The sequence below is a fragment of the Hipposideros armiger genome, unplaced genomic scaffold, assembly GCF_001890085.2.
Source record: "Hipposideros armiger isolate ML-2016 unplaced genomic scaffold, ASM189008v1 scaffold_66, whole genome shotgun sequence".
In the NCBI taxonomy this organism is placed as follows: Eukaryota; Metazoa; Chordata; class Mammalia; order Chiroptera; family Hipposideridae; genus Hipposideros; species Hipposideros armiger.
The window spans coordinates 2,507,102-2,532,894 of NW_017731416.1; the positions used below are offsets into that span (position 1 = coordinate 2,507,102).

General features: G+C 43.1%; 1 protein-coding gene across 1 annotated transcript in view; it reads left to right on the plus strand.

Moving 5' to 3' along the window:
• The window catches only part of FSTL4 (follistatin like 4), a 414,473-nt gene that overhangs the window by 14,560 nt on the left and 374,120 nt on the right, over window positions 1–25,793 (plus strand). The window contains exon 3 of the mRNA XM_019642158.1: window positions 23,040–23,073. Coding sequence (XP_019497703.1) covers window positions 23,040–23,073 — 34 coding nt within the window. The remainder of the gene's footprint in view (window positions 1–23,039; window positions 23,074–25,793) is intronic.

A 25,793-nucleotide genomic window follows, 5' to 3' on the forward strand; every position in this document is an offset into this window, starting at 1 on the left:
AGCTGGGGGTGACATGGGGCATTTGTCAAATGCTAGTGACCCACCTGTGTTTTGTAGGTTGGCCTTCTCTCTGCAGTCCAGAGTAACGCCTGTTAGTTACCCACTCCGGAGACTTGAAAGGTGACTCAGTGGGGGAGAACCAAGCAGAGACCCTTAAGAACTGTAGGAATCTTCTAATTCTGAGTGTAGTCTTCCAAAGCGGCTTATTTCAGGATGAGGCCCCAGGATTCCCATTTAGACTCTGCACCCCAGGCCTAGGCTGGCCCAAACAAGTTCTGTGGGCCTGAGCCACTAATTCCTTTCTCTTCTCTGGGCCTCAGTTTCCTCACGCAGAAAGTCAGGGGGTAGTCAAGATGCCGACTCAGGTCCCCTTCAGGTTGTCTCCACACCTAAATTCTATCGCTGCTGACTGGGCCCCTTTAAAATGTGTTAAGAATGCACGAAATGTTATTTCAAGGACAATTTTACCTGCCTTCCTCTGTCCTGTGTGGCCAAACAACAGGTGTGCCGTCTGAAGGCTTGGCTCAACTTTGTCTAGAGTCACTTTGTCTGTTCTCCTTTGGCAAGGGATAGCAGTCGAGGAATTCTCCATCACTTAACTTGGGGCTGGAACCACATGGGTCTGTTTGACCAGAAATCCTCTCCCATCCCTCAGCACAGACCTGGGTTCAGAAAGGCTCTCCTGCAGTGTGTAATGATGCCACAAACTCCAGTGGCCTGCTGGTGACTGGAAGAGGAGGTGGAAGTCCTGGGCGTACGACCTGGAAAGGAACTTGAATTGATTCTCTTCGTCATTGTCTAATGAGGGCAGGATATCTGCTGGGTGCTGGGAACTGTGCTTAGAGAAGTGGCTCCTAGACCTTTTTATCTCACAGAGCAGGGAAATGAAAGCTTTTTCTTTATAAAGACCAAGCTCAGCTACCACCTAGAATCCCTGTCACTTTTTTTTTTTTTATAAAAGAGATAAAAGGCCACGCTTTCAGAACAAAAGGCAGTCCATCCCACAGAGGCCTTCCCCTGGCACATTCCATGATGCCCGTGTAGGTGTGTTGTGTCTGAGGACCAGCCAGAGCGTAGTTCTCTGTGGTGTCTTGTCTTCATCTCATGGCTGAGAAGACCGAGCTCCAGGATAGAGAGGATGGGTGCTCACACCAGAAAGAGGTGCCCTCCGCATCGGCCGGGGGTCAACCTGCAGACAGGTTTTCATGGTCAGATCCAGGCACTTCTGTATGTCCAAGTGACAGATGTGGCTAGGTTTTAAAGGAAAGTGGGGCCTAGAATTTCTTGTTCATGGTTTTCAAAGTTTCTTGCCATCTCTTTACTCCTCTCAGGAAAGATGACACACCCCTTCGATTTGGTTGATGATTTCTTCCTCCTAATAAAAGGTGGTCTCAGTTTACTCGTACCAGGGAATGAGAGAACTCGGCAGAGTTTGCTGTTGGCTGGAGCGAAGGATAGAGGGTGAGCAGCCTGTGGGGCTTAGTGAAAGGGTGCGCTTCAGCCTGACTCTGCTCCAGGGAGGGGTGGGTAAGCTGGTGCTGATGACAGGCTGGCGCTGGCCAACAGGGGACCACCTTGGAGACCACTGGCTTCCCTCCCTCTGTAGGAAGTTCTGAGAAGGCACCATGTGATTGCTGATTCTACACCTGGAAACTGAACCCTTGCTTGCTCCCCTCCTCAGCGTTCCAATGGGGCCTCGAGTTCAAATGAACCCTACTGGAGGTCTCCGCTGGAAAGGAAAGCTGCCACTGCTACTTTTGTTAAAATACTTCAAAGTTTGATGTTTTGAGTTATTTTGGGTCTGGATTGAGAGACGAAGTGTGTGTGAATGTATGTGTGTGTGTGTGTGTGTGTGTGTGTGTGTGTGTGTGTGTGTGTGTATAAGTGTTGAGAAGGGAAGTCATCCCCGTTTGTCACAAAAGTCCTTTCCAGAGAACACCACCAGTCACCATAGAGTATATGGTATGAGCCTCGCATAGAGGATGAAGTGGTTTAAAGAACCACTTCTGCTCGCGATCTAATCATCTGTGGGGGAATTAGCAGCCTGGCCTGGCGACAGAGGTGACAGACACCAACATAACAACCCAGACTTTAGTCCCAGCAAGGAGCCTGGGCCTCTGAAGCATGCCTGCTTTTCTGACAACATATCTCTCCCCACTCAGGCTGAGGCCTCTGTGCTCTTGGTGGCTTGGTTGGCTGCTGGTGGGGCAGCTCCTGGCATAGTAGCCTGATGTGCGCAGCTCTGGGCTCCAGCGGGGAAATGGCTGCTGTCCACCCCCCTCTCCTAACCAAACTTTATGTTCTACATTCCCTCTTTCTCTTTCAGGATAGTCGCTGTTGTTGTAAAACCCCATAGTTGGTTTTTCCTGCTGGGGCCAAATCACTCACCTGACAGCTGCCTGTCTGCATTACTTCCTAAGGAGCCTGCAGTCCTGCCTCTGCCTCAGTGCCTCCTCCCCCCCAAACCCCACCCCACCGACACACACACACACACACACACACACACACACACACACACACACACACACACACACACACACACACACACACACACACACACACACACACACCAGAGGGCTAAGGGCTCCAATCTGCTTCTTTCCTGGCCAGCTCTGTAGCTGAGGGAAGTCACTTCCTCTATCTGACCTTCAGGCTAGCAATGAGTAAAATGCAGGCGATAATAGCACTGATTTCGGAGTGGTCGTGAGGACTAAGATGGTGCACATACTACCTGGCACCGAGCGCCTGCTCGGGACATGGCGATCAGAGCTGTGGCTGTGTCCATAATCTCAGAACCCCACTGAGTACCCAACAAGAAAACTGGACTCCCCTTCTGCACTACGGCCTGGCATCTCAACCTCGGCTGTAGTACTTGTCACTCAGTGTCTAGCAGGGCAGCTCTTGGGGTCCTCTTTCCAGTAGAATGGTAATTATCCTGGGGTTTGGGCCCCCTAGATTCCCAATGCCCAGGAAAGCTTGGTACAAAGTAGGATGTTAAGATATTTGTCAAGGGAGTGAATGAGTCAATGAGCTTTTATTATTTATTTTGACATCATGTAGGAATTTGGACAAAGTGACTTGAATTTCTAGGACTCCTTGTAGAAGAAAGCCCAGGGGACAGTCACCTGACTCTCTTTGGTTTCCATTTATATTAATAGTAGAATCTTGTTGCAGTTTCAAATCTTCCCAACATCCTTACTGGATCAGTAGAAGCTTAAGAGAGTCCTATGGGCTGTGTGTGGGGGAGGCGGCCGAGTCCCTGACTCAGTTGTTGTGCCTTCCTAGAGTGGTCTTTGGGGCCTGCCTGGCCATGGCTGTCCCTTCTGTGAAGGGGCCAGCATCACCGGGACAGGCACACCAGAACCTTGCCAACAGTGGGAACCCAGAGAGTGAAATGTAAACTCAAACAAATGCAGGGTGTTCTGTCTGTGCTTAGAATTCTCAGACTCAGCAGAAATAGTCAGTGGCTCCAGGGAGGGTGGCTGCCAACCATTCCTGCAAAGGGAGGAAGGGATTGAGGGTGATAGGAACAGATGTTCTCATTGGAGATGTCATTAAATAGGTATAAGTCTCCTGATGACTCTTCTTGACACTTATCTTAGGACAATTGGATTAAAAGCTTGTTTAAGCTGTTCTATCATTTCAAGCTTGCTCTCTAAATAAAGGAAACAGAACTCTCTTTCCATTTATTTCTTCTTCTAGCTTTGCATTTAAAACATGCTCACAAAACTTCGTGGGTCGTCAAGATCTCAGGTTTCTGTGGTTCTGCTGATGCCGCATCTTGTGCGTCCATTCCAGGAAAATAGCCTTTCATGTGGGCACACAGGGAGATGTCAACGGGAGAGGCCTGTCAGGCGATGCTCTAATTGGAGTGCTTCTAAAAAATGCCCCTGTGTTCCTCCTCTTCCTCCTCCGCTCTCTTCTGTTTGGTTGTTCCATATGCTGTTGTTTTCACTTAAGCATTTGGCTGTGAAGAATGGGATTCTCTGCCGCATGCTTGGGTGTTCATCCCCGGGCAGTATTGCTTAGGAGTGTGTCTTTGGGTCCCAAAGCAGAACTTCCCACTTGACCTTCTCAGGACACTGTGTACCTACCTAGTAAGGGTCTCTGGGAGGTCTTAAATCTCAGTCATCACCAAGTATCCATTGAGACCCAGCCGTGTGATTGGCCCTGTCCTGGGGGCCAAGTGGTTGAAGAGAAATAGGATTTGTGATTCCATTCTTGAGGCTTGAGGTCCAGTGGGATGTGGGGCTGGGAGGCGGGGGGAGGGGGTGGGAAAGGGCATGGGGCAACCGGCTGTTGCTGAACGGAGCCTGAGTCAGCAGAAGGAACTAAACACCTCTGTCAACTGTTGATCTTTTATAACCTGTGTACAGGGATTACGCTCTCTAGCCTAAAGGAAATTTGGTATATTTATAGAGTAATAAAGGAGGAAGCAGCCCCTACCTTCTCTGGTCCCATTCTTCCACTCCTGGCCCCAGAGTAGGGTGTTTGTCCTCACAGTCCAGACATTCTCCTTCCCAGAGGGGATGTGGCTGAAGGCAGATCCAGTGTCACAGGTTCGTTTTGGCCCATGATTCAGTGGCTCTGGAGCCCTCAGAGGGTGGGTTGGGGACTGGAAGGAGCTGGAGAGTCAGTGTCACCCACGTAGGCTGGACACAGTGCTGACTGCAGTGGCCCCATAGTGCCCAGGGCTCAATTTCAACCAGAGCCCCTGCCTCCCTTCCAGAACTTGTCCACCAGAGCAGGACCTGTGCCCCTCTAGGCCCTCTCCTATGATGGTCCTACCTGATATGGCCCTCTCCTTGTTGGCTTAGTGCCTCCTAGGTCCCACTCAGAGGCCTTGGGCTGGCAGTGGGGAGGGACGGCTGCTCATTACGGTTCTGTCTCATCATGCTTAGGGTGCTGAAGCATGTGACATTACCACCCCAGCGACCACTCTATCACACTGGAAGTCTTAGCTCTTGCTTTAGAGTCCCGTCTTGAGCTAGGTGTCCACTCTTGTCCAACTGATTGTCCCCATGGGTTTGGTAATTTTGAGGAAGGAAAACACTTCTATGGCCATGCTGGCTAGAACAAAATGATCTGTGATTCATGATACATCCTAGATGAAAATGTATCATAAAATTTAAACCTAGTCTCCTTCGAAACAACTGTGGTTGTGATACAAGAAAAGATGGTCATGAGGTGCACTCTACAGGAAGTTCCTGCATGTGGGCTGATGTCTCCCCATGGGATCATGAGGAAGGAGAAAGAATAATCACAAACAGAGCTTTAAGAAATCACCAATATGCTCACACGGTGAGCAACGCGTCCAGTATAAAGCACATTCAGGGAGCAGTATGGGCCAAACGGAGGGTGGTGTGAGAGTTTAGAGCAGAGAGGCGCTGGGTGGGAGATGGGACTGGGGAGGACTTCTGGGATTGGGGAGGGCCTAGGGGAAGATGGCTGAGATCTAGGTGGGCACAGTATTTAAGAATTTGAGGAGGAAGAACCCTCCAAGTACAGGTGTGGGCTGGAATAGGGCCATTTCTGGTGGGAAGGGAAAAGAGAAGAGACTGGTGGGGTGGCTATCCAGGCCCACTGGCCAAAATGATTCAGTTGGGACCCTTTGGTGGCCAGGAGATCTCATGGGGCCGACTGCATGCTGCCTGGTGGGCTCAGGGCATTGGGTCATCAGGCAGCCCGTCCTTCATCTCCCTTCTTCCCATCCGCACCATCTCCCACCTCCATTTCTCTCTCCCCTGGAGACTGGCCTTTCCACAAAACTATAAATCCCATCCTGTGGCCTTCACTGTGGAATATCAGTCCTGTGGCCCTGCCATCATGCAAGCCTCCAGCTCCTGGGCCCTGGACTTCCCAGAGAGGTCTAGTCTCTGACAACTTGATTGTAGAAGTGTCTGCCCTGGTCCCTACACAGGTGACAGGTCCCCATATGGGAGGTGACATTCAGGAGCTCTGAGCAGAGGGTGTGGGTGCAGGCCTGGGAGGCTCTGGTGAAGGAGTGGTGGAGCAGGTTCATGTGGGTGGAGGGGGCTGCAGAGACCGCGGAGCCAGTCTCCAATCTCAGAAAGCACAGTGGGCAATGTGAGCTAAGTTTTTTTAAGAAGTACAAGCATTTTATGGAGTTGAGCTTCCTGATCTATAGAGCTGGAAACAGAGTAGGAGGGCTTGCCTACGTGGTCTTAAATCTTTGCTCATCTGCTCTGTCTGCCCACCTTCCTCTCCCTGTCTCACTGATACCCTCCCCATACCAACCTGGTCCGTCTGCAGCGAGGCAGCTCGGAAGCCCAGATTATCTCTCTCTGGGTTTTCCCAGAAGGCAGGCTGTAAAGTACTACTGACCTCCAGGGGCTGACTTACTGCACAGGTCACCACACTGACCCTCCCTCCCTCCTGGTGTCAGTGTTCCTGACACCCAGGGCTGTGTCCACACACTGCTCACCAAACTGACAAAGGGGAGCAGGCTTTGGTGCTTGGACATGGCCCTGTGACTCCAGAGTCATGTATCTTGTAGCTGCAGGGAGCTCCTTAGTGCAGCTGCTTTGAGCTTTAGCTGGAGTTGTTCTTGGGAAGAAAGAAAGGGCTACATGGGAGGTAAGTCATGACTTCACCAGCTGTCTCTTCTTAGAGGGTCTGCCACCCGGTGGAATCTAGTGAGCAACATCATGCTTGAGCTGTTGTGAGATAATTAGGCCAGTCATCATGGAAGACAAGACGTGATAGGTGCTCCCCCCGTTCTGGGGCTCAGCTTTGCTCCCAGCCAGGTGCAAAGTCTTGTTGCATTAGGAACTTGGTTTTTGCTATGATGTCTATTTATGTGTAACCAAGAGTTAGGGAGTGTTAGAGAACCAGGGACACCTCAAAGGTAGGTAGACGGGAGGACAGCCCCTGGAGCTCAGGGCTGGGAGTGTGAATGAATCTTCTCACCCTTTCCCTACAGGAATAAGGAGGAGATTCCTGATATGGAATGAATTCCATAGCTATGAATGACGGTGACATTAATGAACAGCTACCATTTTGTCAAAGCCCTTAAGTGGATTACTTCGTGGATTTCTTAAAACGATTCTATGAGGTACTATTAACTTGCTGATTTTACATCTGTGGAAACTGAGGTTTCAAGATGGTAGGTGAGCTGTTTGAGGTCTCCCATATATTAAGTGGAGCTGGGGTTTGCACCCGGCATCGAACTGTCTCATTTGTGCTCCTAACTATCACACCGTGCTTTTACTGCCCCCTTCTTCCCTCATATTTTTGAGGCTAAGAAAAGGACATTTGATGGCATTGAGCTTTGAAGACTAAAGCAGACCCTGTGGCATTAGATAAGGTCTCCCCACCTCCCAGGGCAGCCTCCTGACCTTCCCCGTGGGGAGCGGCAGAGCACACAGCTGAAGAGTGACCTTGAGTGTTCATTGCACACCCTTTACTGTATTTGCACAACAATCTTAGAGGTACTGCTCTGAATCCTATCTTACAGCTGAGCAAACTGAAGTTCATGGAGCTTTCCCCCGCTAAGGAGCAGGGGAAGGGCAGGGAAAACACTGCTGCTTTTACCTGGGACTCTTGGATGGGCCAGCTACGAAGTGACCAGCAATTCAGCTATGCCGACTGCTGGGTGCCTTTCTTCCTTTTTGACTCTGTTATAAAAGAAAATTGAAAAAGAGCCTTATTGTGCCTTACAGGCTTTTAAATTATATATAAGTCACTTAATTTAAACTACTTTAAGTTCCATTTTTAATATAAGTTTTATGGTGGTACACTGAAAATGGCTTCTAATTAAAGTGTGTTTGGGGATTTAGCTCCCTGTACAAAAGTGGATGCTCTTGGGAGTCCAGGCCAGTTGTTTATTCAGACAACAATAAATTACCACGGACTGGGTGGAAAGCGTGGTGGTGAGGGCTCATGGGAGTGAGAGGTGTCAGAGCTTCCTTCAGGGGGCTGTGAGATTGAACAAGGTGGGTGTGGAAAGGGTTCAGCAAACGGAAGCTGCTGCTGTGATGCCCACTGCCATTTCTGGGGCCACAACCACTTCCACTGCCAGTTCTCACCGCTGGTGCTACAGCTATGGAGAACAGAGATGACAGTGGGGTGGGAGCTTACTGGGCAGAAAGGGCGACTGATCAGGACAAGGTCATGCTCCAGGGGGACAGGCCTCTATTTAAATAACAGCACCCCGGAGGGGCCCTCCTGACCACCTCATCTAAAGTAGGAAACGCTCCCCCTCTGTCATTCTGTCCCCCTTCCCAGTTTTATTGTTGACCATGGCACTTCCTACTATGCATGTTCTATAAATTGCATTTGCTTGTTGTCTGCCTCTCCATGTGAGATCATAAACTTCATGGGGAGAAGGGCTGTGGCTAACTTGACACTGCGGTATTCCCAGGGCAGTAAATATTTATTGAATGAACGAAGGCTTGAACAAATGAAGGGGTGAACGAATGAACTGGTCAGGAGACAAAATCTGCTGAGGGCCCTGGGTGGGGAGCTGAGTGTCCTGAGAATCAAGGTGGTGGCATAGCAGAATAAGGCCCGACAAAAATGCAGTCACAGAGCCGAGCCCACAGAGGCTGGAAGTAATGAACGAGGAAGTGAAGACAGGGCTGAGGACTTGCCCAGGAGGCCAAGGCTCCCTGGACCACAGAGGAGCCACTGGTCAAGGAGGACCAGAGGGGAGGGGATCTGTGTCCAGGCAAGAGAAGAGATCCTGGGTGGGAAGCTTGGATTAAGGGGTCTCTGCATGTCCCTTTGGGGGAAGAGGCCATCCTTAGGCATGGGCCATTTCAGGTGTTGCAGCCGTATTCTTAGCAGACACCGCCCACCTCGCCTTGGCCTGCGGTCCATTTCCCGGCTTGGCCTCCTTCTCACCCATCCCCATCCCACCAGCACTCTGGATCTTTTTGCATCTTTATGTCAGATCATCTGTATCTGTGACCACCCCCCGCCCTGCCACATGCCATGTAAAAAACAAGAATGAAAAATAGACTCAGACATGAGGACTGTGCTGGAGGGCAGCCTTTCTTCCTTTTTTGTCTTTTAATTTTCTAGACACAGGTTATTCTAAACCTCATCTTGGCTTACAGCTGGCAGGAAGAAAAGAAAATAGCAGGTTTGACTATCATGTTAAGCAGGTTGGCGCTATGTTACATAGTCTGTTGGATAGTACCTGGAGGGTAGAATGAATAATTAAAATGTAAACCTATCCGCTTTCTTCCCAGGGGCCATCTGTCCTCCCCCCAACACCCACAAGATGGTGTTGATTTTCTTAGGGCATGTGGTCTGCTGGAACAAAGCCAGCACAGGGGAGAGGCCTGCTCGGCCGGACAACTAGTGACACAAAGCTTTGCAGAATGAGGACGGCATCATGGGGTGTCCCTGTTTCTGTGAAAACTTACCTAAAAAAGGAAAAGCATAGGAAGTCAGGCTTCAATGATACTTGGTGTGCTCCACCAAGCCTCGAGGAGACCCTCACTCGCCCCATACACTTGCCAGAAGATCATAAAATAATCTGATTTCATCCTTGCAGTAAATTTGTTCAGGACCTATAATATGCCAGGCCCTGGAATGGGATGTGGACCGTCATGGGGGAGACAGATGCTGCTCTAGTAATGACAATCCAACGTGACCCTCACTTGTTTGGTTAAGCAGCTCTGCATGTGATGTGCTGGGCAGGGTTGAGCCCTGCTAGTGTCGCTTGAGGTGACTTGTTTTTGAAGTGGTCCCTAGGGTGGCGAGTTAGAGCCCCATGCTGCTGTTAGGATGGTTCTGCACCCTGTGATTGCTTGTTCTCAGGCAGAGATGTGGATTATTTTCCAACCCAAAGAGTTAATTAGTTTTTAATTTGTTGGGCTGTCAGAGAAAGAAAACTGGAAAGTGCCCCCTTTTCCTTCTTGGTTTCTTAATCTGGCTGTGTGCAGGTGATTATGTTTAACAAGGTGGAGCGATCAATTAGTCATTGACATTTATTCCATCAATGGTGATTTTAATGTTTACTTGTATCCTTGCTGTGGTAGATTTGCTACAGAAGACTACCTTAAATTCAGAGCCAACTTTTCTTTTTTAATTGTAAATGAATAACCTTTAACATTTAGCTTTAAATAATACCTAGGATTTGAAATCCCTAAATCCTCATATAATATTCTATTTGTTCTTTATTTTTAAAAACAAGAAAAGGAACATCCAAGTTATCTTCATTTCTGAAGGCCTGGCAAATATCCTCATAGTGTCTTTCCTATCTGGTGTCTTGTAATCATCATTAATACCTTTCCTCTTCAGAGTATCACAGCTTTGTCTTACACTGGCCACCCGCGGCTCCCCAGTAGAAAGCACCGGGCAGAATTGCCTGTGGGACTCCACTCATGTTTCTGATTAGTCCTGGCTGGGCTGATTGTCTGCCTATTTTGCAGGTGGGTAAACTGGAATGGAAGGTGTCTAGGTGGCTCCCTCAGGGCTGCAGCTGGTGGAGCAGTTACTACTAAGATCAGGTTTTTCAGACCTCCTGGAGACTGTGAGGGTCTTGTTTCACAGTGTCCCTCAGGGATGTAATAAAACTGGTGTTCTCCGCAAGTATACTGCAGGGAGGCTATTGGTAGGCTCATAACTGTTTTGTTTTTTTTTTTTAACAGATGAGTTGTACCTCATTTGTAAAGAGATTTCTGGTATTTTTTCAAGACATCCATACATGGTATCTCTCCCTTTTGTCTTGGTAAACCTTCCTTTAAACTCTGTGGTCCTGTGTAAACACCAGTTTGCTTGCACCGATCCATTTATTATTGGATAGGAAACAGAAGGGACACAGATCTTGCTTACCGTATCAGCCATGTTTCAGCCCCACAGTGTTGGAGAAAGTCACTTCCTTTGCCGGTGTAGTCATGCTCAGCCCACCCCTTCCATTCTCCGTCTCTGGAGAAAGGCAGCAAGACCTCACGTGATTGGGCAGGTTGTGAGCGTGGCTGGCTGAAAGGCAGAAGGACCTTGCTATACCCAACTGCCTTAGCTGCCTAAGCGTCTTGAGGGTCAGTGCTGACGCTTGTGCCTCTCTTGCCTTGAACGTGCCTGTAAGGCATCGGGCCATTCTACCAGAGAGGACACACTTCTCTGGACCTCCGAGAACTCGGGCTGTTCTCTGTGAGGCAGGAGATGAACTCAGACCTTCAGATTAGGTGGCGTTTCTAAGAGCCGGTACCTCCTTATTGGTATTTTCCTTGAAAACTTGCCGCGGGCCCCACGTGACCCGAGGAGACAGCGGAGGAGCAGACTCCCCCACCCGCCCAGCCCAGAAGACCTGTTTTAGCTGGATTTTTCACTTGGCTCCCAAACTAGCCCTTGAGTGTAGGGTTAACCCCCGTTAACCCTCTCTTCATCTGGCTTTGAAGGCCCAGACATAATGTGCTGAGAACTCTAACAACAGGAAGGTTTTCCTTCTGCCTTTAACTGAACGATACAAACAAGATAATGCACAAAATGCTTGGGGTGTGCTCAGTAAATGGGAGTCAGTAATGGAACGTGCGCTACAGAAGGCATCACTTTATTTAGCTGTATCCTGTCAGTACAAGTGAAGGTTTTAATTGCAGAATGGTGTCTTGCTAGCAAAATGAAAGCGGCTAGAGTCAAATTTTTAAAATTCAAGTGAATGAATGAAAAATTGTAAGAAAGGTTGTTAAAGAAGCATTAGTTTTAAGAGCATCTCAGATAAGAAAAACTTAGAATTTAGGTGTCAGAATTTCAATATTGATTAATGCTTCCAGCAAGGCTTCCAGCTCCACTGTACCAAATAGTTTATAAATTGAATACATGAGTTTCCTTTTGTAGCTTCTTCAGGCAGTTGGGGCTTGGGGTACTCTAAAGCAGGGGGCTTCCTCCGCTCCTCTGAGGCTGCACTGAGGCTCTGCTGGTCCTGGCTCCCATCAAGACACTGGCAGGAACAGGTGGCCAGCAGCTGCCCACCTCAGCAGGTAGTGCCCCATCTGTGCCATGCTCACCTTTGCTTTGTCCACAGAGACCTGGCCATGTCGAGATCCTTTTAAGCTGTTTTCCTGACATTCTCTTCTTAGTAGTGGGTGCTTTTGATCCCTACTTTCCTAACCCACAGAGCCAACATTTTCCCAGATGCCGTTGAATCCCATAATATTTCAAGTGACAGACTAAGACTTACCCTCTAACCAAGGATGGCTGGATACATGGATGAGGAGGTGTGACTTTGGTCTGTGGCGGGGCTCTACCACCCTTTTCCTGAGCCTCACACACAGCCTGAGATACGGAGCACAGCCTAAAATGGAAGTAAGAAGGATCTAGGGATGGGTTCTGAGGGTCCTCGTTCATACTCTTTCTGCCACTGTCAGATTATTTTTTGGTAGCTGAAATCTGTAATCGATTTTTGGATTATGAAAAGTATTACTCAGTGCTCACATTATATTGATTTAAAAATAAAGATTATGCAGTTCAACTGCACAGTAAAATACAGCTTTATGGAATGGTAATTTTTTTACTTAAGTTCTTTTACATTATAGTGGAAGATAATGGATTCAGGAAGGGTACAATGAGAAATAAAGCTGTTGTATTGTATTGGTTAAATGACATTTAAAATGATTTGGCTGTCAAATTCGTGGAAAGGTTATGAACAGTGAATGAAAAATCTAAAATTACTTCCCCACTTCAAGAAAGTGTGATTTATACCATAATAAAATTACACTTTTAGTTAAAGAAATTTAGTCATTAAGTAATGCCCATGCGCTGACTCTCATTTATAACCATCTGGTTTGAAGCTTCTGCGGCAAATAATTTTTTCCTTAGGCAATGCATTCGAGCTTTGGTGTCAATTATGTCAGTGAATTTTTTCTGTACAGCTCTGCTACAGGTTCTGGGGGGTTGAATTTTAAGTACTAAAAAGACAGATTTGTATTTAGCCTCAATAATTGAGGCAGCCATTGAACTCATTTGCCCCCTCACCCCCAAATGATCTTACATCTGTCCCTTAGCTATCTTCATTAATGACAATCAAGATGATGACAGCCACCATTTGAGGACAGCCAACCACCGTGCTCAACATGGTACAGTCTTATTATTATATTCCCTTCATCATCACAACTACTATGAGGAAGGCGCCATGACTGCCTTATTTCACACATGAACAAACTGAGGTGTAGGAAGGTGAAGTAATTCACCAGGGGTGGCAGAGGTACAGCTGGAAGGAATAAGCCAGGATCCATCCAACTTCAGAGCCCCAACTTTTAGTCCCTGTCATCTATCTCATGAATATTCATCGAGTATTTGAGGCAGCAGGGTGTGATTGTAAGATTTCTGAGACTTGAGTCTAGCCCTGACTTGGCCACTTAACTACTTGTGTGATATTCAGCAAGCTGAGGCCTTTCCCTCAGTAGAACCTTCCTCATCTGTAAATTAGGGAGGGCGATTTATTCTCCCTCTTCAACAAACTTCTGATGTGTACTATTGGGTACTTTGTCCTATTTTATTTTTTAATTTTTGATGGAAACATATTAAATATAGAGGAAAGCGCACACATCTCAAGTGTAACGCTCAATGAATTTTTATACAGTGAACATAACCGTGGAATCGCCACCAAGATCATAATTTAGAACACTCCTGGCACCCCAGAAACCATCTTTGTGTCCCCTTGGTCATTATCCTCCCAAAGGTAATCACTAATCTATCACTAGAGAGTGCTTTTGCTTGTTTCTGAAATGTATGAAAACAAAACCCTATCAATTGTACTCTTTTGTGTCTGCCTTCTTTTGCTTGACATTACACCTGTGGGACTCATCCAAGTTACTATATAATAGAGTCTGTTCTGCATCGCTGTGAACTTGATATTGTGTGGCTATGCCCGCCTTTATTTACCCGTTCTACTGTTGGTGGATATATGGATTGTTCCCTGTTCTTGGCTATTACCTATCATGCTGCAGTCAGCATTCTTGGACATGGGTTTTGGTGCTCACATGAAGGTACCCATGTTGGACGTTTACCTCGTGGAGGAATTATTGGGTCAGGAAGACAGAAATCACACCAGTTATTTTAAATAGAATTTAAGATAGGGAGTTGGCTAAACAGATATTAAAGGGTTAAAAAGCCAAAAAGTAACCACTGAGATAACTAAGAGCAATAACTGCCAGGAGCAGCTCTTGTCTCTGTACACCTGAGGCTCCGACCAATAAGGAGAATCCTGCTGGTGCTGCTTCCTCTAAGAGAACAAAAGCGACAGTTGCTCCAAAACCTTGTAAACTTTTGGTATTATCAGTGGTTTTTGTGTGTGTGTTATTTTCTCTGTGGTGTGTAGCAGTATTCCATTTTGATTTTAACGTGTGAAGTTCCTATTAGAGTCTTTTGCTCATTTTTCATTTAGGTTATTTGTATTATTCTTATTTATTTGCAAATGTATATTCTCTATTTCAAATGAGTGCTTTGTCATATATATATATGTGTGTGTGTATATATATATAATATATGAACATATATATTATATATATGGAGATATATATTATATATAAGGGAATTATATATATATATATTATAATTCCCATATATATTATATATATATGAATATATGTATTCCCTTAACGACTCTACGTTTCACTGTTTTAATTGTATTATATCTTTTAATGAACAGAAGTCTTTTTAATAAAGTCCAGGATATCATTCTTTCTTTATTTGGTGTTGCCTTTCACATCCCATTTAAGAAATTTTCACCTGTTAAAGGTCATGAAGATATTCTCTATGATATCTTTCAGAAACATTATTGTTTTACCTTTTACATCTAGATCTATAGTCCATCTAGAAATGATTTTTATGTATTTTTTAAAGATTTTTATTGGGGAATTGGGGGATGGGAACATTGCTGGGGAATTGGGGGAAGGGGGACAGACAAGTTGCTATCGTTTTGTTCTTCAGTCTAGTTGTGGAGGACGTTGCTTCACTGGCCCAAGTTGGCACCATCATTGCGCTCTTCCCGGGCGAGGCAGATCAGTCGCCAGCTTCTAGACGGCCGCTCACTGCAGCTGCTGGCCGCTCACACTGGCTGCTGGCTACACACGGTAGCCCATGGCAACCCACTGCACCAGGGGCTGCAGCCTACGCCGTTGCCGGTGACTCACGGCAGCCCAGCTCCAGGTTGAGCTGTTGTTCATCATCTTAGCTGTAGAGGGCAGTGTCACTGGCCCTCATATGCGGGATCCGAACTAGGGCCCTCTGGCGTCCCAAGCCAGTTCTTAACCATTGTGCTACTTGGCCGGTCCTTTATGTATGTTTTAAAGCAGGAAGTTGTTGTTCATTTTGTGTCATGTGGGATAGCCAATTGATCCAGCACCATCTCCTGAAAAAGCCATCCTTTTCCTGTTGTACTGCTTTGACACTTGTCATAAACTCAGAAACTGGGTGTGTGTGGTTTCTTGCTTGATTTTGAATTCTGTATGCATTTTCTTTTTGATCAGCCTTCTTAGGGATTTATCAAGTTTATTGTTTTCAAGAACTAACTTTTGGCTTTAAATTTTTATGCTATAATTTCACCCTTATTTCACTGATGTGTACGCTCTTATATTTCTTTCCTTGTGCTTTTTGTGGGCTTAAATTGTCCTTGTTCTAGCTTTTAGAGATAGGTGCTTAGTTAATCAATTTCTAGCCTTTATTTTTTTTCTAACATATACATTTAAGGCTATAATTTTCCTCTAAGCACTGCTTTAGCCACAATTTCTTAAATACTATAATTCAGTCATCACTCAGTTCAAAATATCTTCTATTTCCTTTCTGATTTTCTTTTGGGAATTATGCAATATGCCATATTTTGCCATGTATAATGCACTCCCGTGTATAATACGCACCCATGTTTTTGACCCAAACTTTCAGGGAAAAAAATCTTTCTTTTTAATTTTTAAATTCAAAATTTTATTTGTTTACATGTAGGTACTTGTTTTTGTATTATAAAGGAATTTTAGTATTTATGGTACAAGAAATTTTACATAATGAATAATTACAAGACACAAGAACAGATGCAAAATACAATAAATTTTATGTACTGGTAACACATTTATGATATTCACGCATCATAGAAGGCCAAGAACTCTTCATCGTAAGTCGGGCATAAGTTCAACAAAACTGATGATCATATCCCAGGGTATTATTTTGCATATGGATATCATTATTGATTTCTAGAGTTACACTTTTAACTCATAAGCATAAATAAAAGAATTAAAAACATTTATATAGCTATGGAATTAATACTACCCATGTATAATATGCATCTTTATTTTTCCCTCAAAAATTTGGGCAAAAAAGTGCACATTATACACAGCAAAATACAGTACTTCTAAATTCATAGGTCAAATATTTGGAAATTTTTCTCTATATTCTTTTATATTTGACTTTATTTGTGTTTAGTCTATACTATTATGTGTGTACAAATTTAGAATTGCTATATTAAAATGTCCTGTTGTCTTTATGAACCATCCCCCTTTGTCACTAGTAATAATTCTTGGTGTAATAATTCTTTCTCTTGGTTAGAGTTAATATGGTTTATCTTTTCTATCTTTTTGCATTCAGCATTTTTGCATCCTTTTATTTTTAGTGTGTCTCTTGTAAGCATCAGATAGGTAAATTTTGTTTTATTTATTATGTCAATCTTTGTGTTTTAGTTGGATTATTTAGTTCACTTATATTTAATGTGCTTAAATCTAACACATTATTCCATGTTTTTTATTTCTTTTTTCCCTACACCCTTTGTCTTTTTTGCAGTAGTCATTTTTCTTTTATTGCTTTGGCCTCATAGCACTAATTTTATCATTTTTGGGCCAGTAATACAACATTATAATATTTCAATTCCATTTGACTTCCTGACCTTTTGTGATCATATTGTCATCTATTATAGTTCTACAAATATTATTACCTTAAAAGACATTATTGTTGTTATGTTAAGCAGCCAAATTAGAATTATCCATTTTCAACCCTTTCTAGTGCTCTTTATCCCTTTTTGCATAAGTATGTATTCATCTGAAAAAGAAAAAATTTCCCTTTGTCCAAAGTGTTCCCTGGTATTGCTCTTACTGTTAATGTGCTGGCAGAGTATTCTCTCAGTTTGTGTTTGTCTAGATATATCCTTATTTTACCTTCTGAACACCCATATTTTCACTGATTATAGAATTCAAAGTTTTTTCAGAATTTTAAAAATGTCATTCAATAGTCTTCCGGTTCCATTATTTTCTCCTGAAAAATCAGCTATCAGTCTTATTGTTGCTCCTTTATAATATATCCTTTCCATCCCTACTGCCCACCCTCTGGTTGTTTTTAAGATTTTCTTTTTGTCTTTGAATATTCAACTGTTTTTCTTTGAGTACCTATTGATGGTTTCTTTGGATTTATCTTGCTTGGGGCTTATAGAGCTTCCTAAATCTCTGGCTTGATGCCTTTCATCAATATGGGAAAATCCTCAACCACTATCTCTAAATATTTAGTCTACTTAATTTCCCCTCTCTTTTCATTCCAAAACTTCAATTACTACATGCTTGTTAGACCTTTTCACTATGTCCTATAATGTCTCTCATACGCTTCTGTATTTTTCATTCTTTATTTTTCCCTTTCAGATTTTTAGTCTGGTTATTTTCTACTGACTTACCTTCCATTTTACTATTCCTCTCTTTAGTTATGTTTAACCTGCTGTTAAATTCATCTGTTAAATTCTTTCAGTTATTTTCAGTTCTAGAATTTCCTTTTGATTCTTATTTTAATAGATTCAAATCTTGTGGTGAAATCCAGCATATTTTCTCATATTTTCCTGAACATATCAGTCATAATTATTCTAGAGCTTGCATTTGATAATTCTAAAATCTGTAACCTGTAGGTCTGTTTTTGCTGTCTATTTTATTGTATTTTAGTCATTTGATCCCATGTTCTGCCATGCCTCATAATTTTAGATTGGATGCTGGCCATTATATATGAAAAATTGTAAAGTCTGTGGATAACTTACTGTCTTCCAGGGAGGATTTACTTTTTGTTGTTGTTGTTGTTAGATATGAATGCTGGAAGATCATCTTGATCTATTCAGGAATAGAAGTTCTTTGAGAGTATGTGGTCTTTTTTTTTTTTTAAAAGATTTTTTTTTATTGGGGAATTGGGGGGATGGGAACAGTGCTGGGGAATTGGGGGAAGGGGAACAGACAAGTTGCTGTCGTTTTGTTCTTCAATCTAGTTGTGGAGGATGTTGCTTCACTGGCCCAAGTTGGCACCATCATTGCGCTCTTCTCTGGCGAGGCAGATCAGTCGCCGGCTTCTGGACGGCCGCTCACTGCGGCTGCTGGCCGCTCACGCTGGCTGCTGGCCACACATGGTAGCCCATGGCAATCCACTGCCACAGGGACTGCAGCCCACGCCGTCGCCGGCGACTCAGGGCAGCCCAGCTCCAGGTTGAGCTGTTGTTCAGCATCTTAGCTGTAGAGGGCAGTGTCACTGGCCCTCATATGTGGGATCCGAACCGGGGCCCTCTGGCATCCCAAGCCAGTTCTTAACCATCGCGCCACTCGGCCGGCCCGAGAGTATGTGGTCTTAACTGAAAGTCAGCTACATTTACCATGGCCACTCCTTTTTGAAAAGCCTAATTTTTGTCTCCTTAGCACCATGATATTGTCAAAAACTATGCTTAATATTTTTTAGCTTATTTAAAGGTAATTTTTAAATTTTTTTTCTCAACCTCTTGCCCTTTATATGTGCAGCTCAGGCATAACTGTATAACTTGAGAGAAAGTTGTTTGCAGAATACTGGGCTCACTTATTTCTGGTTCCCTTTTCCAGGATTTTAGATCCTCAAGTTCTAGCTGCTTTTGTAGCCCCAACTCATGTACCCCCAAACTCAGTGAGACCTCTTTAAGCTCTAGAACATTACTTACTGTTTGGCTTCTATACAAAACTGCAAATGCCCCCAAGGAAAAATGTGGCAGTAAATATGGGGCTCACCTCAATGGACTTTTCTCATGTCTAAATATCAGCTCTTTAATTTATGACTGCTTTTGTTGCTCTCATATACCTTCAGAAAACTTTGTTTTTATTTGTTTGTTGAGAATTTAAGAAACAAACAACATATAGTTTTTCTTAACAAAAGGAATGGCTTAATACAAGCTATTCTTTAATAGTCTTTCATAGCAGAAGTCTATCTCATCTAATTTTGGCCATCTTTATGAGTTAAGTAAAGATGAAATGTTATTATGTGCATAAGCTTTGGAACCAGACTTTGGAATTTAAATCCCAGCTGGCCACTGACCAAAATGTGAGACCTTAGACAAGTTTTAACCTTTCTGACCTTCTATTTCCTCTCCTTTTAATAAATATCTGGGAAATGAAGTTGAAGAAACCTTTAAAGATCAGAAACCCCATTTTAATTTAAACTATTTCAGAGCATAATAAAGATAAAATTTCCAAATTCATTATATGAAATGTATAATTTTAATTCCTAAAACTGAAAAAAATAGCACCTAAAAATTATAGATCACTCTCATTCATGATTTTTTTTTAAAGATTTTATTGGAGAATTGGGGGAAGGGAACAGCATTGGGGAATTGGAGAAGGGGAACAGAAAAGTTGTTGTCCTTTTGTTCTTCAGTCTAGTTGTGGAGGAAGTTGCTTCACTGGCCCATGTTGATATTGTGATCATTGCGCTCTTCCCAGGTGAGGCAGATCAGTCGCTGGCTTCTGTACAGCCGCTCACAATGGCTCTTGGCAGCTCACACCGGCTGCCAGCTGCTCACGGTAGCTTATGGCAGCCCACTGCAGCAGGGGCTGCAGCCTACACTGCCGCCTGCGACTCATGGCAGCCCAGCTCCAGGTCGAACTGTTGTTCACCATCTTAGCTGCAGAGGGCAGTGTCACTGGCCCTCATGTGGGATCTGAACTGGGGCCCTGCTGCTCAGAGCTGGCGTCCCAACGTGCCACTCGACCAGCCCCTCATTCATGAATATTAATACAAGAGCATATTTAAAAATCATAGAGAACAATCCAGAAGTATATTTAAAAAAAATACACAGTGGTGTGCATGTACACATGCATGCGTGCATGTGCGCGTGTGTGCACACACACACACACACACACACACACACACACACACACACTGGAATACTACTCAGCCATAAAAAAATAAAATATTACTATTTGCAACAATGTGGATGGATATTGAGGGTATTATGCTAAGTGAAATAAGTCAGACAGAAAAGGATACCACATGATTGCACTCATGTAGAATATAAAACAAAAAGTAACAAATAAAAACAAACTCATAGATTTGGACAACAGGTTGGTGGTTAGCAGAGGAGAAGGGGGGTTGGGAGAGGGTGAATGGGTAAAGGGCATCAAATATATGGTAATGGATGAAAACTAGACTTCTGATGGTGAGTACGTGAAAGACTATACAGTTATCAAATTATGATGTTATTAACCAATGTTATCTCCATAAAAATTATAAAGAAAATATAGAATTTTCTAAAAAGAAAGAAAAGCTTTTTCTAGAAATACAAGGATAATTGAATAATATCAATCTAGATAAGTCATCAAATGATAGCGCTAAAGAGAGAAAAATCATGAGCATCTCCATAAATGCAGAAAAAGTATTCAATAAAATTCAACACACATTTATTTTATTTTTTTCACTCAACAAATATATATTGAGCATCCACTCTATTATAGCACCAAGGATGCAAAAGTGAAAAAGATATTGGCACCATATCAACTCACATTCCAGTGAAGGGAAAGAGCCAATAAAGGAACAAATAAGGGGACAACTAGAGCATTTATTTTAAAACATTTATTTAAAAATATGCATGGATTTCATTCTTATAATAAACATACCAAACATGCCTTGGGCCAAAAGCCAACACTTTTACCTAATAGGGAAACACTGACAGTTTTCTTCTTAAAGTCAGAAAGAAGACCAGACTTCCCAACTGTGTCCACAACGTTTAACATTAAATTGAGGAATTCATTAGCTAATGCAATAAGACAGACAAAGCATCTAGAAACATAAGAAATGGAAAGAAAGAGATAAAATAATCACTTACAGGTTATATAAGTGTACAAGTGGAAACCCCAAAAGAATTAATAGGAAAACTATTACAAACAATAAGATATTTAGCCAAGTGGCTGGTTATAAAATTAATATATAAAAATCAATTGCCAGCCTATACACAAACAAAAATCAGAAGATATAATGAAAGAGAAATTGCATTTATGATAACAAACAATATACCAAAAAAGAAATGTGCAGAACACCTACAGGAAAATTATAAAATATTCTTGAAAGAAATAAAGGTAGACGCGAACAAATTATTTAAAATACCATGTTGTTAGATAAGAAGATACAACAGTATACAGATGTTAGCTTTCTCTAAGTTAATTTATAAATTTTATGTAGTTGCAATCAAACTTCCATAAAGTTTTTTCTAGAGCTGTAAAAGTTGATTATGAATTTTCCCTATTCTACAAACACTAGTTATTTCGTGGAGCAGGGAGCTGAGGAACTGAGTAGGAGGGATTGGGTTTGCTTTGTGGATGATGTGCTTTGTGGCTTTCATAGCTTTCATTGCACTTAGCACTCTCCATGCTCCCTCTTCTGAAACCCTGAGGTGGTGAATGACCCTTTAGGAACCAGCATTCCAGAAGCTCATTTGGTTAGTTGTGCTGTGCTGATGGGCTGCTGGCCTGTAACATGTAACTTCCACTGGCCTTCTCTTGGGCTTTTGACTCATAATAGAGATGGCCATCAGAGGGTGTAATTTGGGGAGGACACACTTTTCAGTGCCTCCCCAATTTCCTCTCTAATATTGCCTTTACCTCTTGGCCCCAAAAGGATGGTAGACAAGAATGCTAAGGTCTGAAAGGCAATGTCATTTGTTTAAAAAGTGCTGGCTCTGAATGGCCTTCTTGGTCATGATGGTGAGGAGTTGGCCCAAATTTGCTATTTTATCTTTTCTTCAGTTGACTGTGTGGATTTTCACCTTACTTTCAATATTAGGCTTTTATCCTCGACTGGTCCTTTATGATGAACTGGAGATACTTTTTTTTAGTTTTGAAAGTACAGTATAGGTTTTCAGGCTTACCTCCCCCCCCATTTCCCCTGCTTTTCCTCCTTCCTGAGCATGCCTTGTACTCCCCCCACCCTACCTTTCTAAAGTCATTCTCTCTTCCTAGTGCACCCTTCCCTTCTTTATTCCTGTCTGAAAGCCTGCCCATTCTTGAGTGCTATTTTGAAAGGTTATTTAAAAAACCCCTTTCCTTATGTTTCCAGCTGAATGTGAATACGCTGGCATTTATCAAGGCAAAAATCACCCCTTTATTTCTCAGTAATTTGTGTTTGTTCTGTGGCCGCCTATTCAACTGTGAATGTCTTCAATGCACGAACTCTGCCTGTTACCTATGTAGCTTATGAAACACTTTGCTTATTGTCCTGCACGTAGCAGCAAGATGAGATTAAATTAAGAAAAAAACAAGGACTTAATCTATTCAGTGGCATGGATTGGCTATCCATATTGTCTATTAGCTCCTACCCTTTGGAAATTACTGAATTGAGCATAATCAATCACCAGATCATGCCAGTGACCTACACAGGAGCAATAATGGCCTTCACTGTGACACCACTAATCTGAACCTGCTGCTAGCCAGATAATCCTGGCTCTTGTCTAGTTATGTTTTTCCCAGGCCTTACAAGCACCTGCAGTCTAGGTGGAGGGTGGGGGCATCAGCCTGGAACAAGGTCTTCCTTAACATTTGGCACCACCCAGATTCCTCATAAGGAAGACCGTGAGAATTGTCTTTGCTCATTAAAAAATACATCATTAACTATCTATGTATTTTTTGCCTATGCCTTCAAAGTAACAAATTGTTTACATTTACAGGTTGTGTGTGTGTGTGTGTGTGTGTGTTGATTGTTTAGTAGACCTAGCATTGCTGAATGTCATGTCCTTATGACTTCATACATGAATAAATGGCTAACAAGAGGGGAGATGTTTGCAAGTATCTGTAGACATGAATTATTCTTCAAAAACAGTCTTTCTTTTCTTACAGGAATCCAGAAGCTTTGAAGTCACAAGAAGAGAAGGTAGGGAAAATGCATTCATCCCCATTTCATGCTTGGCGTTGACATCTTGGAAGTAGTTTGTTGGAGTTAAGATGAACTTTAGGCTGTGGACAGCTTGTTCTTTGAAATTTCATGTGGCCTTTTCTGGGCACTGACTGCTTGGCACATGGCTTCTAGGAACTGCAAGAAGGGAAACCAGGTTTGCTTGTGAGAGCTTCGTCCTCTGCTTTCATGTATCAGAGGTGGGGTCTAGAGAGCTGGCTCATTCCTGATCATGTTTACAGTCTCTTGCAATAAGCCTCATTTCTGAATAAAGTTTGATGTGATTATTTAGTTTCATCCAGCAAAAACAGCATCAACAATAAAAATAACAGCTAATGGGTTGAGGTATTTCAATATCTGGGAAAAGATGCCACTGTGAAAAATACTTCTGATTAGATTTTTATAGCTTTAGCTAAGCTGAAATAGAAATAACCAATTAATTTCTCTTTTGAAAACAATTCCATGACATTTTATTTTCCTCAGCAGAGTTCCTCTAGCACATTTGTTTTTTTGATCTCTGAGGTAAGTATATATGGGTGGTAATTTCTAAAATCTTTTAGTGGAAATTGAAGTTTGCCTTATTCACTTTCAGCAATACCTCATCTCTAATAAGAGGATATCTTTGGTATGATTTATGGAATTATCACCAATACTTCTTGTATTGCAGGGACGGGAGGATGAAGTAAAAAACCAAAGTGAGTTCTTGGTCTAGGATATGGCCTTTGCTTTTAGTCTTAACCACATCCTTCCCTGTAGCAATGTCTCAAAAAGAGTGGCAATCTTTAAAAAGTGAGGAAATTCCATATTGAGTCCTAAGTCCAACATATTCTTGCCTCCTGATTAGTTCTTAACAATGAAGGACATGCAATGGCCATACTATCAAAGTGTGTTTCTAGAGCTTGGAAACGTAGCCTTTCCATAGAATCTGTATTGGTAGTACTGGTTGTTTGCTGCTGTCCGTGGTGCTGGAACCTTGGATTCAAAGGATGTGGCTAATTAGCTCTAGGATGAACTTCTGGCTTCTATTCCCATTTGCCATTGTCTCTGGTTTTGGACTCAATGTCCTCTGAATTGTATCCATAGGGTAGACTGAATTGTTTGGGTATCAAAACCAAATGAAATTGGATAAAGGTGAGTGGGGCAGGGGAGGTATGTTGCTTATTGAAAATTGCATTCACAATGGGCGCACGATGGCCATGCAAATTGGAGAGAAATAGCCATAAGGAGAGAAGTTGGCATGAACTTTGGTTTTGAATACTATTCTATTCACGTCAGCACTCCTGAGTGTTAATGTTTGGAATTAATTTGCCTTATGGAATCACATATGAACTTAACTGTTTTGGAATCTTACTGTCCTTGTGTTAGAAGTGATTCTAAATAGTAAGATGGGGGTATGAAAGGACCATGTGTATTTTTGCTCAAAGACATAAAAAGGCCCCAAATCCCTAGAATACTGAGGGCATCTGAGGATGAGCAGAGGCATGGTCAGGCTGTACTTTACTCATTCATAAACCCCTCCTCTCTTGAAGCAGCAGCTTTCACAACTGGCTGACTGGGACAATATGCTTTGGGTTTGTACTGGCAAATTTGTCTTGACATCATGTAAACCTTTTTCTTCCTATTGTGAACTGATGTCTTTCTTGCTTGTTTCTGTCAAAGTTGAGTTTCTGAAGAGTTCCTGAAATAGCACAGTGCCTTAATGTTGATGATTATAACCCGGCAGGAAGGAAGGGTGGGACCTTGCTGGCTGGTTACAAGTATTTTTGTCTCTGAGAAAAGCTTGGGGGGTAGGGTTGTTATTCTTCTCTAGAACAGTGTATGGGTAAAAAATAACAGAAGCACTGTGACTATTTCCATAAGTTATTATTTATACAAATACAAATGAAACATTATTGTCTAGCCACCAATACTTAAGGTTGGTTCCTTAGCTCTGACTTGACCTGGGACTGAAAGAGGAGCAAATAATTTTTCCGCCCAGTTTACCAGGCCCAGGAGATTCTGTAAAGGTAGCCTCTGGACCACAAAATCTAAGATATTTTCCTGGTTTTGTTTTGTTTTACTTTAATACTACACTTGCCTCAGGAGTATCAGCTCGATCCATGGCTCAGTGCTACAATTGGATGACCAAATGCAACTTCATACTTAATTACTTTTGGAAACGCTTCACAATGTCTGTGAAGTGAGACATTAGAAGGGCTAATGTTAGCAGTGGAAATAGAGTCCAGGCTAAATCATGGTGTCATTACATGAATGTACTGTGTGCTTTAAATCTGCTCTCTGCCTTATTTCCCCCGGCGCTCCTCCCAGGCTTGGATGCGGGGTTGTTGTGGTTCCCAGACTGGAGCCCAGCTTTCTTACCTCTGGCATTACTCACACTTTTCCTACAACCTGCATGCTCTTTGTCCCTCATCTTTGTCACGTCTCCCTTATCCCTTCCAACTCTCGTTTTTGAATCATTTAGCTTACCCTACCTTATCTGAGAGGTAAGGGCAGTGACTCTCCCCTCATTCACCCCCAAATCCCTTACGTCCCTAAGCCCAGAGCTCAATATTGTAGTTGCTCAATAATAGTTTCTTGAATTAAGTGCAAGCTACAAATTGCTTTGTGTATATTGTCTTTTCACTCTGATTGTGCCCTAGTGATATATAAGTGAGGCACTGAGTGGTTTGGTCCTAGAAAGGCACTTTTTAAAGAGTGTT